Source organism: Echeneis naucrates, chromosome 19 (genome assembly GCF_900963305.1).
Source record: "Echeneis naucrates chromosome 19, fEcheNa1.1, whole genome shotgun sequence".
In the NCBI taxonomy this organism is placed as follows: domain Eukaryota; kingdom Metazoa; phylum Chordata; class Actinopteri; order Carangiformes; family Echeneidae; genus Echeneis; species Echeneis naucrates.
In genome coordinates this window covers 9,476,644-9,497,625 of record NC_042529.1, presented here as the reverse complement: position 1 = coordinate 9,497,625, position 20,982 = coordinate 9,476,644, and the positions used below count along the sequence as shown (strand labels likewise).

General features: G+C 41.7%; 1 protein-coding gene across 1 annotated transcript in view; it reads right to left on the bottom strand.

Annotated features, from left to right (window-relative positions):
• ankfn1b (ankyrin repeat and fibronectin type III domain containing 1b) overlaps positions 1–20,982 on the bottom strand; it is an 86,864-nt gene that overhangs the window by 41,264 nt on the left and 24,618 nt on the right. Inside the window, exon 3 of the mRNA XM_029527896.1 lies at positions 1,077–1,117. Coding sequence (XP_029383756.1) covers positions 1,077–1,117 — 41 coding nt within the window. The remainder of the gene's footprint in view (positions 1–1,076; positions 1,118–20,982) is intronic.

Here is a 20,982-nt window from a genome sequence, read left to right as displayed (position 1 = left end):
GTGACAAAATAGTGCAGAAAGACATTTTACTGGTCAACACATTAGCAGATCCCGTCGGCACTGAAAAACTGGGAGAATACTCTCAGAGGAGTGTTTTGCTCATATGGAGCCTGTGTTCACTTTAAGAGCAAATAGAGGGAGTTTGATGGCAACAGATCAGAAAACAGAGAGGCCCCTCACTGCACAATGATGAAATATAAAAGTATATAGGACATAAAAGTATCTCAAACAAAGAACTAATCCTGCTGTTATGGTGATCTAATCTGTCTGGCATCGAATTTTGTTGCTGTTAATATATAAGCACAATGCCATCTCTGAGCCAAAAGGCCCCAGGTGTGACTCACAAATCTATAGAAAATGTCAAGATACAACTCTGAGGAGAGACGCAGCTGCACAGAACAAACACAAACTCTCGTTTGTGTCTTCCACAGAGAAATTAGAGTTTTCTCATGAATTCACAGAGCAAGGTCTGGGATTACTTTTGTTCCATGTGGCATTTGAAAGCAGATTTCTGTTCTGATCAATGCTAGCAGTGCCACGCTGAAACACTGGAATGACTGAGAAGTATTACTGTTATGGAATGGATTATGGATCAGGCTTAGACTAAACTTGGTTCAAACATGCAGATACACACTGGAATTCACTGGCGTCTAAACACAGACGAATCAGGTTAAATACCTTACCTTACTTCTGTTATCTTGAAGCACTGCTTCACGGTGTTCTTTTTAAACTCTCACAGATTAGATACAAGCTAATGATGCCAGTAAATGAATGCGTGTCTTTCCTTTTCATTGGAAAATACTATCTATTTTACTTTACAAAGATTTAGAGGAAGTGTATTGTTCCAAATACGACAAACGGACAACAAGCATAAACATAAATCAACAAGAAGATCAGTGGTTGCTGCCACAACAAGAGACCATGGTGGCATTGGATGAAGTCTCTGGGAGCCAGTCATTTTCAATCATGTTCACTTCTTTGATCTCTTTTCGTAAACTCTGAGGGGAAGGAAAATGCAGGAAGGAAAGCAAGGATAGATGGAAAGACAAAGAGAGAGGTGAACATATGGGGCTTACTTCTTTTGCTGATTCTCCTTTCGGTCAGCTGAGCCCAGACTCTGCAAACAAGAGGAGAAAAACCAGCGTTACAATCTAAAGTCATTAATTAATGATTTTCCATTTGAAAGTTTTTTTTTTTTTTGACAGAAACCAGTTCATCATTTACTTTGTTACATCCATGCCTTGGCTTAATCCAGCCACCTAAAAGTGTCCATCTAAGTAATTAACCAAATATTAGTATATTACAAATATTAGTCAAAGGGCTGCCCTCAATCAAAGCACCAGCAAGTTAATTAACCTGAAACAGCCCAGGTACACAGGCACACAAAGAGACAGATATCCGGCTCTCTCCTTTATTGAGGTTAGTTTATTAAAGTCAAGGTCACCTACAGTTAATGTATGTCTCAATCCACCCCCTAATCTGGGCATTAACTTTCAAAGCAGTACCAATCAAATGATCAATGTCTCCGTGTAAGAGCCAATAATGTGGATAATGACCTTGTCTCCTGAGGAATAATTAGCTTCCCAACCACAATTACAAACGCTAACAAAGTAGATTTACTTTATTCAAATGCATTTATCAAAATCTTTAGGAAGTGACAGGAAAAAGCACAACAAAATAACACTTCTGGAAAGCTTTGATCAACAGGTGATTCATGAACGCACCGGTCCAACGACACACACATCACACACATCTCCGGAATATGCATATAATACACTCCTGCTGCTCAAATCTTTTGGAGGGTTTCTCAAAGGTGACATACTCCGACTGACACATAGACACACAGACACAGAAACACACACACAGATATGCACATGTGATATATACCTTTATATCTAGTTATTATTAATTCCAGCCCCAATAAAACCTTGATACTCAAATATTCCTCTTGAATCCTTCAGTGGGTGGACGAAATCAATACTATCAGCCATTTGTCAGCATCATCTACTCTCCCTTAGCATACCAACAAAGTTTATGTATCTGTGCTCTGTACTGTATTATAGGAGTTTCCCACTTGTGTAGAAGTGGTGACTGGTTGACTCATTTACCCTAAAAATTTTATCTACTCAATCAAATGAAAAACAGGTGACGCTCATACAAAACCAGCACTTATAAATAATATAAATGATGCAAAATGTCATTCATCCCTGGAATGCATCTGACAATAATGCCCAATAAAAGTAATTATAGCAGAACATAAAATCACGCTGATCTTTGCAGGAATCTGGCATCCATATCGTTAATTTTTGTAAATACCAGAAGGCATTAGTTCACTGTAAACCATATGGACGTTTTAATCAACTGGATGCCTTATGTCAAAATAGTTTTCTTGCTTCGTGAGGCTTCTGCGTTTTTGTGGATGATCTGTAAAACTTGGAAATGCATCATCATTTTAAAGACTCGTAATGATTGTGCCATATGAACTGCAGGCCACAACAGCCAAACTCCGTCTCACAGTTATTATGGGGGCTTAGATGCAGGCAGCATGCATCTAACCATGGCTCTACATGTAACACATAACTCCACTGAAACCATTGAGGGACATTCAATGGTGTTCATTAACTGCTGCTTTAGTTTTCTACACTCAAAGTGTGGAAGTGTGGTACATGACAAGTGCCACTATGTGCTCATAGAAACAAACAGAACATCAAAGAGATGTATGTGTGTGTCTGTTTGTGTGTTTGTGTATGTCTTTATATGAGCAGTGCAGTGACATTTTCGCCAGCAAGTAACTCCACTGTTGGCGTTTTGGATCTGTGTGTGTCGGCTTTTGTGTGTGCAGCGCAGTGACATTTTGACCAGGAACTGACTTCACTGTGTCTATATGTTTTGCCTAGCAATTTCATCCTCCCGGCAGGGATAGGATGTGCCATACAGAGTGACTGACCTTTCACCTCCCAGCTCCCCCTTGGAGCCCTCAGGTAGTGCCACTCAGCTAAGAGGGGTGATGGCAGGTGGGTGTCCTTCATTTGAAGGAAAGGTCTGTCGAGGGGGTGTTGGTATGATGCATTATAACTACTTTAGAGACACATATAAAGCTGAAATAATGAGTGCATCAGTGCATGAATCAGATGATGAAACATGCTTATATTCTCAGATCGTTATGATTACATGCCAATTAATCAACCATGATCACTTTCTCCTTGTGTAGCTATGTCATTCCATACAAAACATATGCCATATAAGATACATCTTATCAGTTTTCAAGGTTTTTTCTCTTAAATCCATTTTGAAAATTTGGCTTTCAAGAAAATGATGTAATCATATTGAAATTGAACAACCTCATTTAAAATTATTGAAGATATACAGCATCTGTTTCCATGCGGTTTTCAGTTTTCCTGGATCTGATCTTTAACTGATAATATTTTGCTTGTATGTGCTCCAGCTGCTCACAAACTTGGTTAATGTTGTCTGTGCAACTTGCCATCCGCGCTCTCTCTCTACCCACAGAAAAGCAGCATGAACAGCACTAGAGGACGACCAGTGAAATCAGGACTAAACGGATCATGTCTAATCTCCGCTGCTCATACGAAACTTTCCCCTCTTCATGAACCAACAAAACAACAGATAATGGCAGCATCCATGCAGCATCACACCTGTCAAGTAGCAGAGCTTTTCTTAACACCTTAGTCAATTAACTTAATGACAGTGGGGGACACAGGGGAGACAATTAGCTGGCTTTGCAAACCAAGTGTAGGGCATATCTCTAAGCTGTGCAGTAGATGACTGCAGCCTGATTTTGGCTGTTATCAGGGCGTGTGTGTGTGTGTGTGTGTGTGCGCGCAAATTAAGTTACATTACAACACAAATTATTTCAAAAAGTTAGTATATGAAAAGATTATCTAACCTAATTAAATCTGGCCTTTTGTCAGTCCTCAAATAATTCATGATATTTCAATTTTACTGGCTTTACAGGCTCATGTTAGCATCCTCACAGGAGTGCTCAAAAAAAAAAAAAAAAAAAAAACCTCAAAAACAAAAATCTTGGCATTCGCTCACAGCTGTCAAATTACATTACATTCTGTGTTCTTGCCAAATCCCACAAAATCATAATCAGCTTAACATCTTTAAATACTGACTCACAAACAAACACAGATACGCAAGCAGTAACAACAGCACCACATTTGTTAAATACCTTTACTTTGCGTCCATTAGTTCCTGCACACACAAACCTGTGGAGGGCTACCCAGTGAACCCAGTCGGAGCGCACCACTCCACTCTCCCTGTCTTCCTTTACTCTCCTTGTTTCCAAAGCCCAAAGTCCTCACTGTAGCGTTTCACCCATGGATAGCTGTTCACCTGTCCAACTTCAGATCTTGAGCTCTGTTTGCTTCCCTCCCAATCTAACCTCCTCTATTTTCCTTTCAATCCGTCTAAAGCTGTTGGTCACAAAAAAGGTTTGCGAAGGTTTGGTGGCTGCTACCGCCACTGACTTGTTGTACTTTAATTGTGGTTGCTAGGCGATAAGCTTCTCCAATTCTGCACACAGTGAGAAGGGGAGGACAGGAGAGGAGGGGGGGAATGAGAGAATAGGTGGTGGGGTGGGGGTGCGTTGGAGGAAATGCTCATTATAGATGCAATAGCCTGAAGAGAATGATCGGCAGGAAAGGGGGGGGGGGGGTTTACAGGAGGAAAGAAGAAGTTGTGTGAATGGGAGTGAACCTCACATAGCAGGTGCACTTCCTTGTTGCTTCTCTGGGACCACATTATGCAACTGGGTGCACTTGTGATAGAGCACCAGCACCCTTAGAGGATTTGACATTAATAGCTTTTGAAAATGTCTGTCGGCACATAATTCCTTGATATCCCTGAAGATTGTTAGTGTGGGTTAAACATAGCAAACAAAAATTACGCTACATCTTTGTGTCCCAGTAATGCTTGGAGTAACAACCAAAAATGAAACTAAAATTTAGCCAAAAATAGGCAAAAATATAACTTAGTCATCAGCAAACAGTGGTGGATGACAAAAACCAGTGATATTTTGAGTTTCTAATATGGTAGTACTTTTGTAAAGAGTTCTCTTTGTTGAAGAACTTCAGACTGGAATAGTCTTTTCCACCAAAATGACAGCTGCACAGTTACAGTAGAAAATCTGACAACCCTTTATTATGTGCTGAGTCATGTAATATTTGCTGACGTATTTTTGAGGCAAGCCCTTAAAATGAATTGTAGGCACGAGTATTAGAGAGTATTAGACACATGAAAACCTGCACTCCGAGCTGGGAAGCATTGCATAGGACCAATAAGCAAATTGCGCATCTTCGAACGCCTCGTGTGTTCAAGCTCTGTCAATTTAAACAATTCAGGAAGGAAATGCTCAGAGTGGCTGATGAGACTGACTGTAACTTTAGGTAACTGCTGTGGGTCCAACTTCTGGGTGACTCACACAAATCCCTGCTACCTCACTGTCCTATGAATAGTGTGCAAGAGCAAAGACTAGTATAGCGAAAAATCATTCAGAGCTGGTGGAAATGTCAAACATGCTGGCATTAGACAGAAAGCATACACAGGAAATACAGTCACGCTTTCTTTTTTCATCCCCCCATTCCTACTTAGGTCCATTCATCCATTCCTCCACCTACCCTTCCTTCCCTCACCAATAAAATCCACCTGCCAATTTCTGGAGCTGAGACTACAGGAGATGCAAGCACCCAGCGTACCCCACTGAGAGGCTGCAGCAGGCTGTCTCGGCACCTGTCAGTCAGGAGAAGCTTATCTAATGATATCTCACATGTATAATTAGACACACAGGACAGTACACCCAATATATGCAGATGCACACACACACCACTCATTCTCATGTGCCCACACCGCTCCACACATATTTAGTAACTTCCTTGAAGGGCTCTCAATGGGCTCCTAGTGGCCTTTCAGTGTATCCTTCGTGTACGGGCTCCTGGGAACAGCATGACAGCTGGCTGCTGGACACACACACACCCGAGCCACTGTGTAAGACACAAGTCTTCTAACACTGCGTCCAATAAGCAATAATTTGCCAGTAAATTAGTCACGTGACATATACATAATTCACACCTACCTGCATTCCCTTTTGGGAGCCATTGCACCACTAGGGACAGTTTATTTTAACTGCTTAATTCATTCCCCAAACCCACTGAAAAAAGCCACTCCTTGCTGTCAATTGAGGGCATATGCATTTGGCATGCACAGCACAGCAGTTCTTGGTGTTACTCACTGTTGGGGAAACTTTCCAAAAATCGCCAAAATGTGTTTATGGGTTTATACCAATGTTTCATAAATCAAAAACTTCAGATAATTTACAGTGCATAAAGAAAACAAACTGTTAAAGTAGTAAAAAAAGAAACGCAAAGATGATGTGGAGCTTACAAAGGATGTGAACAGTGTGGTCTTTCTGTCTTTCTTGTGTTAAGACATTTTCCACTGTAGTGGTAGACAGAATTAATAAGGCTTTTAAAAACTCAGACACTTCTGAGGCATAGAAAAAAAGAACAGAAAAAAAAAACCAGATGTCAACGGAGGAGGTGGTGAGATGGTCGATAACGTTACATCAATAAGAAAAACAAATGTGTAGAAACACTGAATGGACAACAAGAGGACACGGACAAAGAAAGACGGTTCGCCAGCTAGGTGCACCTGCACAGGTTTACACAGAGTGAAAACTACAATGTGGCTGGAAGAGAACGTTTTAGTTGGCATCGCACACATGTGCTGTGCTTCCTGATTTCACTGACCAATCAAAAGATGTCAACAGCTCCGGGTGATGAGAGAGTGACAGGGCGTGTCTCCTATCCCTCTGTCTAAATGACTCCAGTTTTACAATGTCATTATTTGTACAGGATTCTCCCTCCCAAGTCTTGTGGTCTGGGGACCAAAGGGACTAAAACATGGCTCATAAATCAACACAGTAGAGAGGGAGAGAGAGAGACTATGGATATTTACCCATAAATCACTGCGGCGGAGCCACCTACAATCAGACTAATGGGGCTGGAAGACGTGCTGTCATCCAAGCCATGATGTCACCAAGCCTGAGCCTGCGGGTGTTGATGTTGGTGGTGGGTCTCTGATTCTGTGTGTGTGTATGCGTGTTGGTGGTGGTAGAGGGGGGTCTGGGGGTGTATATGTGGCTGTGTGTGTGTGTGTGTGTGTGTGTGTGTAGGTGGGTGTCTGAGTATGCGGCAGTGGGTCTATGGCTGTGCTTGTGTAAGTGTCTGTGGTAAATGTGTGTGGTGTATGTTGGAGGTGGGATGTCTGTTTATATGGATTTGTGTGTACTGGGGTGGCCAATATGTCTGTGCGTTTTTGTCTGTCAGTATATTCTTTCATCATGTCTCTGCATCTACGTACATATTACATTGGTGTACACACACACTCTTTCAAATACACACTTTGGTACTGAACATCCTAGAGAGGACTTAACATACGTCTAAAGCACACACATTTACAAAGAGCCACACGCAAACAGACACGCACCACACACACACACACATCAGTCTTGTGGCTAGTTCTGGCTCACAATGGGTGTGGGATTCCATAGAGAAAATCTAAACAAGTCGAGTGGTTAGCACGGGGCTGCCACGTTTCCACACAATGGCGCTCATTGACATAAATAACTGGGGACTTTGTGAAATGGGACACCCATTAACTTCTCCTCCACAGATAATTGCCCATTAGATCGTGGAAGAGCACTGGATTGAGAAATAACTCAACTCTGACGCTAAACGCAACTTGTAATAATAAAAAAGTCACATTGTGAAAGGGGCCTGGAATCCGTTAAGATGGGTTGGCTTTTTCTACTATCATCCAGCCAAGCTCTTGGATTATCAACAAAGCAAACTGTGGCTTGTTGTAGGAGTGCTGAAGTCTGTGCCTTTGCTTAAGCTCTGCTTTGAACATGGAAAAGATGATGACAACAAGGGAAAAAGTAGACAAAGAAGAAGAGAACTGCAAATTAGAAAATAAGATGAGGGGCAAGAATAAATTATTGTAGAAGGAAGTGAAAGATGAGCAGAATAGAGAAAATAGTAGATTGGGGAGCAAATTGTAAAAAGGTAGTTTCTTTCATGTGTTGAGTGCAATTATTAAGTAAATGTAGGCAATTATGATGACTAACAAACACAGGCAACGCATCCTGTCCTGAATGTCACTCATGACGTACAATACCAGTTTTTATAAATCAGAGCAAATGATTTTGCTTTCAGGTTCATATATTCTCTGAAAATTGATGTGCCCATGTCAACACCTTCACCACCAGTCTTTGTCGTCCGCCTCACTCTCTCTGCACGTTCCTATCCATGGTGATCACAGCAGCATGAGAAGGACAAACGTTCCAGGCGGACATGACTCATTCACAAAAAATGCCTCCTGCCTACATCCTTCAGAGCGTACAGTACCACACACAACACTATAAACAGTCACTCACAGCCACGTGGGGGTGATTCTATTTTGATTTAAAATATGACGATGGTAATTATCAGCGTATGACTCTAAAGATCAAGCCTGGGATTAAGAATTGACGTGCAGGCAATGACACATCAGCGGGGAGGCTGATCTTTCCTGTCCACTTTGCTGTTTGTCAAACATTTCTCATGATTCACACTGAATGCATTCAACATTGCTTAGTAACAGTCAGACTTACTTATAGACACAGATGGTGACACATGCGTGCACACACACACACCCACACACACATATATATATATATATAAATACACATATGTGCATATTCACTCCACCTAAACATGCCAGTGGCCATGGTTCTATTTATTTTCCCTCATTAGTTTTAAATGGCCCATCCAGACGTTACTGTGGTCCCTGCTTTTAATCATCGTAGAGAGCTCAGCTCAGTGCTGGCTTTGTCCTCTTTGATGTCCCTTGTCAGTCCGCCAGCTAATGTCTCTCCTCCCTTCCCTTTCTGCTACTGCAAACAGCAGCTCACTCTGCTGCACTTTGCGAAGCTCTTTTCAGATTGAGTCATGCATCTATCAAAATACCATAATAAGCATTTCAATCTCTTTTTAATTCCTGGGAGTTGACTGTATTGATGAGAGGGCCTGCAGTATAATCACATGAAATGGTACATACTGTACTCACTGTTCAGAGACGCTAGAGTCAAGTCTGCTGGAGAACATGGAATAAAAATAACGATATTTCAAACAAAACGCTTAACTAACGTGAAGTTTTCATAGTTTGCAGTCCCAGTATCAAGAGACAAAAGTAAAAAAAAAGAAAAAAAGATGACAGTGTCACTCAAACTGAAGAGTTTTTTTTTCCTATACTGATGTTTATGTGTTGGATGATTAAGAAGGACAGCCCAATAGCAAGGTCATACTTATGGATGTAATAAGAGAACGCTCCCATCAGCTTCTCATTTACCAACTTCATTTGAGATGGACGGTTTATCGGTTCCTAGATTAGTTGATGCTCAGCGGTCTTATTTTTAGAACTTCTGCTGTGCAATAATATTATTACAAGACTCTGTATTAGTACAGCTATCATCTAACAGCAGAGGATGTCAGAAAAGGGGGGTAAAAGGTCAAACAAAACTTATCACACTGAAGATTTGACATATTCTTGTAGTTTGAATCACTTGGAGGAATTTATGATTGATATATGAAATGGAAAATGCTGTTTTAAAATAATTTTTTTACTCCTGATAATTACGAGTTAATTATTTCAGCTTGTGATTCTTCATTGATGTCACCGTTAGTTATTTGAATCCAGACTACACTCCAATGAATGTTTCACGATCTAAACCCTTTCACGTTAACAGGATAAAGTACTAGTGAGAAAAGTGTCCTGAGGTAGCTGCCTCACTGCAAGATAAGGTTCATAGAAATCAGTTCAAGATTTAGCTTTATCTAAAAAACTGACTGGCACCATCAGATATTAGAAAGGGAAATTACTCACAGCTGCTTAATGAAGCGATAACTTCTATTTGTACAAATAGCATTTGATTCTGGTTTTGGATGGAGGTCTGTCTGTTCAATTTGAAACTACAGAGGCATGGCAGCAAAAATGTGTTGTCAGTCTCTAAGATCAGTACCTCTTGTTTTGGCTTTGATGTCCAAAACAAAAACAGGAGATTAAATATATTCACACACAAAAAGACAAAGTTAGCAATAAATGATGGTGCTGATGATATCGTCCATGGCACTTGTATAGGCTTCCATGACATGACATGAATGTTTATCCATACAATCCATGCTATAGCCAAGTGCCCGTGTACACTGCCTAATAGCAGAGGGCCAGGCCATAGACATTAGTCCAATGACTAATAAGAGAAATGGGCCTGTGATCAGAATAACATCATGTTTTGAATGTCTAACTGGAGGCCTAAGCATACAGTGTGTAACAGGTAGCACTTCATTGTGGTGGATAGCTGGAGTCGTGCCTTCATTCATTACAAGTGAGACACTCATAAAGACAAGCAACTGGTGATTAATGGGAAATCATAGTCAAAACAGCTAAAAGTAACAATTTACTTCAATTGAGTTCCATGTCATCACCAAATTTGCTTTATTTCTCACATTTGCAGTGGGAGAGAAAATTTCATTTTTATTGCAACTGAATAATGTTTCACCTGTCTGCTCAAATAAGGTGCTGAGAATTACAGAGTGGAGGGGTGAGGTTAAAACAGCAGGTAAATTGGGGCACTGGTTGTGATACTACTGGGTGGTACAGCGTTGCACCAGAGTGTGTGTTCCGTCGTGATCCCAAAGTGATTTATTCCATTTTATTACAGCATATTTGCTTTGGAGCATGATATGTATTTGGTCATGAGACATTAATAGAGTAGAAAACATGTTGAAAAATGAGCTCGCTGACGTGTGTGTTTGAGTACTGTATGTGCTGGAGTATGTGTGCGCCTGTCTGAGTGTGTGCACTGCAAGTCTTGAGGCCCATGCTGTCACTCAGCCCAGCTCACAGGGTGGTCCAAACACTGAGCCCTCTTTACTCAATCTCACACACACAAGCACATGCGCGCAAACAAACAAACACTCACTGGTGTACATGTAATGACATATATAACAAAGTATATATAAATATATGGCCATATATATGACCATAATGAAGCAATCATATAACCTCAGCGCTTCCCCTCTTCCTGTCCCAAACCGTACACCTAAATATACTGCCACAGACTCCATCACACAGCAAGAGAAATGGAGATTCCAGAGGAAAGGAACAGTGCTACACAGCAATCCTTTCATGCTCCACATTTGGTGTGGCAAAGCGTTTCACTGGAAGGATGCTGAGTTTGACAGTGTGATGTATTAGCCAGTAACTGGCTCATTTTGCCGTATTTTAGTATATCGATAGGGCAAATTAGCAGCACTGACATGGAGGTAAAAAGGGAAGTTTGCTGAAGCATGCTGCCAAAATGTTGTTGCTCCTACATTCAACTTACACAAAAAGGCCACAACAAAGTAACACGGCCACTTACTTCTCAATGAAACCCCTCAATATTAAAGGAAATTACTACTCTCTGTCCATGGAAAAAAATCTGTCTCAAAACAAATTTTCCACAAGCCAATTAACACTTTTTTTTTTTTTTTTTAAATTGGAACAGAGTGACATTGCTTTTGGCCTGCTAAAGCCAACATGGGCAAGCAATAAAGCTAGTCCATATGACTGATATTTTACATTTGATTGAAGCAAAGATTTCACAGATTTGAATATCTAAATAGCACACAGCCGTGGCAGTTTAAAATTTAAATATTGAACTTCCTGAGCTGCACAAATCAGACACACAGCATAATGATCACTTACAGATTCACTTCATGAAGACAAAAAGGAGTGAATGCGTGGTGATAAAAGGGTCTATTTGAGCATGTGTATGTAATTGCAGCAAAAAAACATAGATGTTGTGCCAAAGGAATGTGACACAAAAGTTGATGGGGTGGTGTTTGTTGACATGTCAAGAAGTGAACCTTCCTGTAAGCCATTACTGCTTAGAGCAAGAACCTTGATGTTTAATCAGAGTTTATACTTTGCAGCAACAGAGAGACAGTTTAAAAGAAGTTCAAACATAAGAAAATTATGTTCCTTTCATGAGTACCAGACCATGGCTTCATTTTCCATATCTGTTCCTCCAAAAGACAACAAGCCACAAAGTGAGCCTACAAGTGATTTATTTGGGCTATTAGCAGTGATGTATCTGGATTAGCTCCACTTTCGTCTTCCAGGTGAGGGGGAAATGAGTCGTTAATATTTGCGCTATGCTACAGTTCTCCTGCAGTATCACAGCTCACACAGCAGGAAGCATAAGGCTCCCTCCCCTTCCCGCTATTAGACATTCACTGAACAAATACTGCAAATGAGCCCCGCTTCCCCCACAAAATGGTAATAAACCATAATTGCCTGTAATCTGAATACATTAGTGCTAAGGGAGTCTTGTTGCTTTTGTGTGCAATCATGGCAGAGTTCAAGGACTAAAGTATGATGGTTATATCAGTATTTGATGTTTAGCTCATGAAATATCTATTCAAAGTTGTAATAAATTAACACTATGACATTGTAACTACAGCAAGAATGTGGGCGATTAATTGGACTCTTATCTGACGTATATGTGAAAATACATGTACAACCCATCAAATTATAGGCAGCAAATCCAAAGAAATGGATTTACTGGAAATATTAAAAATTTACAAAAAAGTGAAGCAAATTTGAGAAGGGATGTGGCCGTTGCTTAAGAGCCAGTAAGTCACTAACACTGATATGATATCCATAACCATATCTGACAGAGCTCTGGATTATTTACAGTCGCAGCAGCTTCTTCATATGACCGTGGATAAATTCCCTGCTTAATTGCTGTCTTATTTATTTTTGTTTTGCTGCTTGTTTAGTTAGTGTGTTCCCCTCATCAACACGCCAGTCTGGAACTTGGAATGCTTTTTTTCTGTCACTTTTGTCATCTCTTTTATTTTCTCATAGCATCCATTTTTCTCTCTGACTCCACTAGAAGTGGAGGCGCCATTGTGTTTACGAGGAACACTGATTCACCCAGTGAGGTTTGGCTTGCTTGTGCAGGGTGGGGGAGAAATATGAATGAATTTACAACACCCCAACCCTCCACTTCTGTCCTCTATTCCCAAATTCTCCCATCATCTTTCTTCCTCTCTACATGCTTCTCAGCCACCTCCAGTCACACTTTTCCACCAGTGTGTGTGTGTGTGTGTGTCAGTGAGAGTGTATTTGTGTAAAACCAGAGGGGCAGCCAACACTGGCCAGAGGCTCATTTTTGTGGCCAGGCCAGTGTGTATCCCGACGGCTTGCAGGCGTCTCGGGGGCCAGCTCCTCCTTCCAGCTCCATTCCCTCACCCTAGGGCCTCTCCAGAGAGTCTTTGCAACCAGCCGCTGCTTAGTCATTTCACATCGCCCACGACAAAAACCAGTGCTTAGTGTCAGGCATTTATTAAAAATGACAGGCTGTGTTTGTGAGACCTGTCTGGGGAGAGGAGGATGGGGAGGAAGGGGAAAAAGGCTTTATCTATCCAAAACTGGAAAGAAAATTCAGAGCGGCTTTAATGACAGGGATGGACAGAATTCTCTTACCAGCTTTTAATGGTACTTTCCAAAAACGTCAAGGTTAAAAATGTCCACCTGCCTCCCTATGTCTCTGGCTGCAAAGGCCAATGCTCATCTCTCATGGGCAGAACCTGTAAATGCCTAAAGTCCTGAAATTTTATCTATTCTGTTACACTGGCTTATTATGAAGATTAAAATAGCTGAAAATCTCAAACTCAATCATGTCATAACCCATCAAGGACAAGATCTATATTTATTCCCACAAGGAGGAAAACATTACAGAGCATGTATAAATTATTACTATCAATATGAAGTATCTGTAGGCATGGTAGCCAACAATCAGATTTTTTTGTATGGTTAATGAGACCTTGAATTTTGAGAGCCTCATTCAAACATAAAGAACTGAGCTATTGGCTCAACTCAGTAGATCACATGGCAAATAAATAAAACAGCACATGGTTTTCAGAAAGTTCACAAGTTCAGGGCATCAGTGAAGGAAGGGGCTGGTATTTGATTTCTCGCTGACACAAGAGGAAAAAGTTGGAGGGGTTGATGAGCGAGAGCAAAATGGAGAGAGCAGGACGGGGGGCACAAGGACACAGCAGCATCCTCCGCTTCACACCTCATCTTTCCCACGGTATTTGGTTTGTTTACAAGCAGGAGTCAGTGACAGGTTCATTCCTTGTATCATGGCTCCGACCAGCACCAGGTAGGAGGTAGCTGGGCTGAATGCTCAGGCTGCTCAGAGCCCCACATAGACCAGCATGACCAACAGGCTGGGATTTCCATGTCATAACATACCCTGCCCAACCCCCAACTGACGCCAAGCCTTTCTCTTTCCTCCTTGCTGTCTCATTCTCCAGCCCCCCTTCCTTTCCCCTTTTTGCTATGTCTTTAACTCTCCGGGGGCTACAGTAGCCGTGAAACAGCATGACCTACACTGGAGGTTTCTCCAACTCCCCTCCCTCTACTTCATCTAATCGTTTATCCAGTTTGTGCTGTTTTGGCGTCAGTGTCCGGATGCTGATACTCAAGACAGCAAACCTGACTCCTGCTGACTCTACACTGCCTCACACTACCCTGAAACAGCCCCTACACCAACCAACCCCCTCCCATTCCCTTCATGACCCTTTTTGCCATCTGCAGGCCTCTAATTTACTGTGTTTGTGCGTACTGAGATATCCGTGAACGGCTGGCTATCCTGGGCATGTGGAACATGGCATCAATGCCTCGTTGCATCCATGTCATTTCCCTTATCTGCACCCCGCTGTCATACCACACTTACCATCCCCTGCAGGAAGAGACTCAGGTGTCTACTAGGCTAGGGAACGTTTTGCTTTGTCACATAAGGCTAGGGAAGTGAGAAAGTATCTGGTTATGAACAGGGCATGACCCAGCAGTGACCTGAACTTGTATATTTAAGAGAAAAATGCATCTAATTGCTGCTATTGCTTCTGCCCCATCTTGATCTCAAAACAGACGCTGTTAAGGTGTTGGTGAGTGGTTAAATAAGAAGCATGTGTTCATCATTACAAGCATATGACACTAAGACACAAATGACTCAGACTGTGTCGGTGTGACAAGTCCTCCTTCACTGCAAAAAAACTAAACAAAAACAAAAACAAAAAACAACAACTGAGAGAGAGAGAGAGAGAGAAACAGGCCTAACATTCTGTGTTCCCCATACCATGCCTTTCCATTCCAGGCATTTGAAAGACGAAATACCACAGTCTCTGCAGCGCTACAGCTCTTGTAAATAATCCGAGTCTGGGCGCCACCTCAGAATCCCCAGCCTGGTCCCCAGCCTGGTGGGTGCCATGTCAGTTCAAGAGGAAGGATTTAGGGGGGGGCTGGGTTGTTGAGAGAGGAAAGAGTGAGGCGAGAAAAGGGAGGGTGGAAGATGGGAGGAGGGAAAGCGCTTGCATCATCACTAGAGTACTACCTACTGTTTACGCCTGTGGTAAAGGAGAGGGGTACATTAATAAAGATAAAGAGGAATTTAAGAAATTCCTCAATCTCATTCCCTTTTTTCACCTGCTTCGACATCTATCGCCATCTCAGCAGCTTGCTTATGTCTTGATCTAGTCGATATCACATCCAGTACTTTGGAGAGTTTGCTCTTTTTCTTCTTTTTATGGTATGATAACAAATTCATGTTAATGTTTGCTTCTGATGTAACAATGGCAAATTATAGCAAAAGTAGATTGTTTATAAGCCTTTCACCCTTTTCGAAGAGAATGACTGTAATCACTGGGAGCTTTCCCCATTACATGGGATGTGAGTGCTCACATTTATTCATGTCTGGATTATGACTTCCAAAACAAGGAATGTTTATAGGCTAGACAAGGATCTAGCTGACTATGGAAAACAGGTCTTGGTTTAAATATGCCTGGCATAATGGAAAGACAGTGAAAGCGTAAGAGAGACATGGGAAAAGGGAGGAAAAAGCTTTAAGGATGCGAGACAGGGGAAGGGGGGAAGTAGGGGGAGACTCGAGTTGTGTTTTTCACCCAATCGCAGTTCAGGTTTTAGATGAATTTTGAGAAAATTTGTGAAGGAAATGCAAACTACTCAGCGTCTCCATCCACAATCGTTTTGCAAATATAACCAGACAGTTCGTTGAGATGAACAGCTACTGGAACAAATTTTCAATTTGGATGCCTTTAAACTATTGAGGGGCACAATGAGACAAAACAATTGTAAGTCCGCCAGTCAAAGAGGTAAGAAGCAGCAAAGCACAGAGCAAAATATGGCTTTTACTTTTGTTTCACATACTAATGAGCCTCACTTATTTTAGTCTCTTCAGTAGAGTTGCTGCCTTAGAGGATATTTTAATGACATGCTTCATGTCCATCATGATGTATGTTCTACAGTACTGTTTTATTGCAATTTGTTGGATTTAGCTCTCACTGATGAACAAAATGTTCCACCTCATTCATCTGTTAAAACCTTCATTGACACATTTCAAGATTTTACTGAATCTTCCTCGCTGTTTGCAAGCACAAATTAAAAACAAATTACAAAAACTAAAACAAAAACAAATTAGGTAATTAAACTGACTGACTGAGAAGATTTGAGATTGTGTTGCTCATTTATAGAGATAGTCAATATTAAAAAAAAAAAAGAAAAAGAAAAAAAAAAGGCCGCTGTTAGACTTCAATTTATATGTTTATCAAACATTTGCACCCATTGCTCTTACCATAGTGGATATAACACATAAACACACATGTGCCTACATACAAACACACCCCTACATGTCCCTGTTGAATGCAGTTTCTGAAATGAGACTGCAATGACAACTGTGCCTAAGTGCACTACATTCCACAGGGCTTGCAGCTGCAATCAGAAAGGCCAGACAAATACAGTACATAATACAGGGGGGCTAAATGAGCTCCAGGCCGCAAAGGCCAGGGAAGCTAAACTTGACCTGCCCCTTGGCCCCAACATGAACACAGCTGCCAGGCATCCTGATTTCCACCACATGGATATAGGGGCACAATCATTCTTTCACTGTGGAATACCTCCCCCACCATTTCATCAAGTTAATACACCACACAGTACACAACAGGTAAAGGCTTTATTTTCTTCTGCTCCAGAGCAATGCAGATATATCAACTCCTGACAAGGTTAAGTTTAAACTATCAGAACTGTAGGATTAGCCTTGTATCAAGGCCGTTTAAGCAACGTATTTTATTATAGTAGGTTCCATGACTCTATGACATGACTGGCGGTCCTAAATCGTGCATTATCTTGCAGGGTTTTCAGCAAGTTGATACTGAAACTAACTCTTTAAATTTATTGCCAATAAAGCAAGTGGAAATTGCACTGAAGGACAGCAGTGAGAGTGAAGACGGACAGATGCAGGAACTCAGAGACTTTCTTTGGACCTGTTTGCATGTGAAAACTACAGTGGCACAGAAAGCTCAATGCACAGAGACTAAAGAAAACATATATAATGAAAACAAACAAAATCATGAAGCATCTTCATAAACCTCACAACATGTGCTACAAATACTCAAAATGCAACTCAAGTGTTTCCACAACAAAAAGAAAAGTGATGAACACTGCTGGGATGTGTTCACATGTATGTATTATAATATATCCCTGCATACTTTTTGTCAATTTAAAAGTAACAAAGCATTGGACAACAAACACACTCCAACTGGATACGGAAATAACAGCACATTGTGATGAATTGAATTGAATGAATATTTCCTGAATCTGGTTGTTTTGTGTATTTGCATGTAATTTGTAAGTGCTTTGAACTCTGATGCCGCTGTAGAGAACAAGTAGAGAAAAACAACACTCCACATATACCGAAGAAAAACAATGTGTGCTGAGATAGCAAATAGAAATAGCTGCAACTCCTTATCTTAATTGTGCATCTGTATAAAAACATCTTGGGTACACAAACATGTTTACTCAAAAGCAAAAAAGATTCACACATCACACTTAATCCAGTTTTGGTTTCTCTATGCAAGATTCCTTGGAGGCCTGACATCTAAGCCACAGAGGAAACCAAAAACAGCTTTTCCGCAACTAGATTGAAATGAGAATGGCTGAACTGAAGTCTTCTCTAGACAGCTGGCCCCTCACTTCCAGATCTCCTGCTTGCCTCACGGGCAAAGTGGCAGGTGAAAGCCCCAGATATTTGGCACTGTCACTGTCCCCTGTGCTGAATCCAGCTTCTCAGATTCCATATTGGGCAACAGATATAACAACAATTATCCATTCATACTGGCGTGATGCTGGAGCTTCTTTGGCAGCAGAGATATGAATGGAAGGTGAAAACTGAACATAATTCATTTCTGGCTTCTGGCAGCTACCAATGGTGAAGGAGGTTGGCTTGATAAATGCAATCACCCATCAAATTTTATGATTCCGTGAAATCGTGTCAATTGTTCACGGCAGAGTAGTAGAAATAAAAATCTATATATTCAGAGCTGCACAGATATCCAGTTTTATCTGTGAATGTAGTTAGTCGGTAGCTGTTGCCCACAGTGGCTGGTCACAGCAGTTTGTCAGCCTCTAGTGGTTACCTGCAGAACTATCATCTCTCTACAGCAGCAGCAGGAATTGGCTGCTGGAGCCACAACATCGCTATTTACAGAAATGGCATATTATTTGTTGTGTGTTGGACACTGACATATCTGAACCAATCAGAACTGCACCAGAAATAGGAGGTGACGATGGGACAAAACAGTACTGGTTATCCCAGCGGTTCTGTATGCCGTAGCACAGATGGCTTGCTATTACTATTGTTGTTTATCTAGTCTTTTCACTGGATTTTAAGTGAAATTCGTCTTACATGGCCTGAAGATACTATGGAATCTGTTGAACCTCAGTTGAGTGACATTCCTTCTTAATGGGAGTTATTGATTAACACAATACATTAAGATACATGAAATACGAGTCGCGCTTCATGCACAATGAAAGGCTAAAACTGTGAGATTCAGTTGCCTTTCACTTTGTTTCATACATCAGCTAGCATTCATCAATCCATTTCTCTATCACACTCATCCCTCCTTCTGTTTCATACTTCTGTGTCACTGTCCCCAGTGGGTTAGTGTCTCAAAGTTCCATCTGTCAGCACCATCCGGGGGGGGTGACAGAGCAGATGAGGCCCAAGGGAGAGACATCAAACATGGGATGCTGGCCTTGGTCACCCCCCACTCCAACCCACCCTTCATCCCATCTCTATTTGAGTTGCTGGCTCCTCCATCTGTCTGCGAATGATTTGGAGCTGGCTGTCGCAGGAGAGAGAGAGAGAAAAGCCCTCCACCAATGACAAATGACAAACTCAGAATAAACACCCAAATGAGGGAGGGGAGAGAAAAAGAGCTGAATCACTCTTTCATCATCCATCAGCTCTGAAGGTCCCCTAATTAACCTTTGGTCCCAACCACTCACTCTCTTCTGGTATCTGTCACTCATTTTCTTCTTTTTTACTCATTCTCACACTTTGTGACAGACATGGAAGTTTTTCTCATTTTACATCATGACTGAGAAGTTTCCAAAACTTTTTCATCTTTTCATACATACCATCCCAGTTCACTTTTTTTTTTTTTTTTTACTTTACTCTCTCTTTTCCAAGCGTCAAGTCTGAGATACAATAAGCATACATGGTGATGCCAAAGACATAGATACCACCATTAGTGAAAATTGTGAATGCATACCGTAGGTGTGCCAAGTCACTCTCTACTCTAGCTCTCAGCACCAGATAAAACCTGCAGCCAACATGCAGAGCTCCCCTGATCCCAGTGCCAGCTCAACCAAACACACACATGACAAATGCCTCCTCTGCTGCAACGCAAGCATTCAGAGCATCTCCTCCGCCACCAAAGGCATATTCCTTTTATAACCAGAAGGGATTAGGGACCATTGGAGGAAACTAGCATGTGTGCTGGCCTCAGGCGGCTTGCAGATAAAAAAGCATCTCAAATTGAATCAATAACCACCAGCCGCCAACTAATCCTGGCTAGCCCCCATAAACACCACTACAGCAGTCCCACAAACCCCTGCCAATGCCCTAGTCCATCCCCAACCCACCCAAGCTCCAGATCCCTTCATCTTTTTATAACTGTACCCCAGGGCCATGCGGGGGTGCTCAGGTGAGGGCTTTTAGGCAGGGTAGGGCTAGCTCTGTATTCAGAGCAAAGAGGAGATGAAGGGGCACGCTCATTCGCCCAGGTAATCCATCAGCAGACAGGCCAGCTTTGGACTGCACGGCAACTGGCAGACAGAGAAAAGTGGACAGCTGATGTGGGTTGAGCACAGCCACAGCACGCCAGAAAGGATAAAGAGATATAAGTCCCCCCCGTGCTCAGTGCTCCCCCCCGTCGCCCAACCATAGACCCATGTCATCCCAAAGCTCTTTCATCTTCTAACCCAGCGGGTGCTAAAGCAAACTTTCCACTTTGGCTCTCTAGGGGCTGGGCATTATGAAATTGCAGAGAGACCTGCTCAGTGCCTCAAAGAAGGGGTGCCACACCCCTTGACTGATTGGTGGTTTCAGAGACCAGTGACAGCTTAGCAGCATCAACAGGAGGCTGCAGGATCAGTCCTATGTGATGACTGTATAAAGCTCACCGGGATAAAAGGACCAGCTATAATTCAAAATAGTGAGCAAGAGAGAAGTTTCTATTTTATCATATATACATTTTCAATAAAATGGCTTGGTTGCTGACCACCAGTCCCTTGTTTGATTCCTTGGTGTGTATAAAAAAAAAAAAAAAAAAAAAAAGACTCAAAATTATCACAGTTATTGATGTGTTTTCACAATGAAATCAAGTTGTCATCTACTCTTATGGCGCCGAAGTCCTCAACGTCTCTGCAGCTCACACAAATCCCTCACAGATCACTCCTGTCTCTCCTCTAAATGAATATCATTTTCCCTCTTTAAATTTTGGGTTGGGA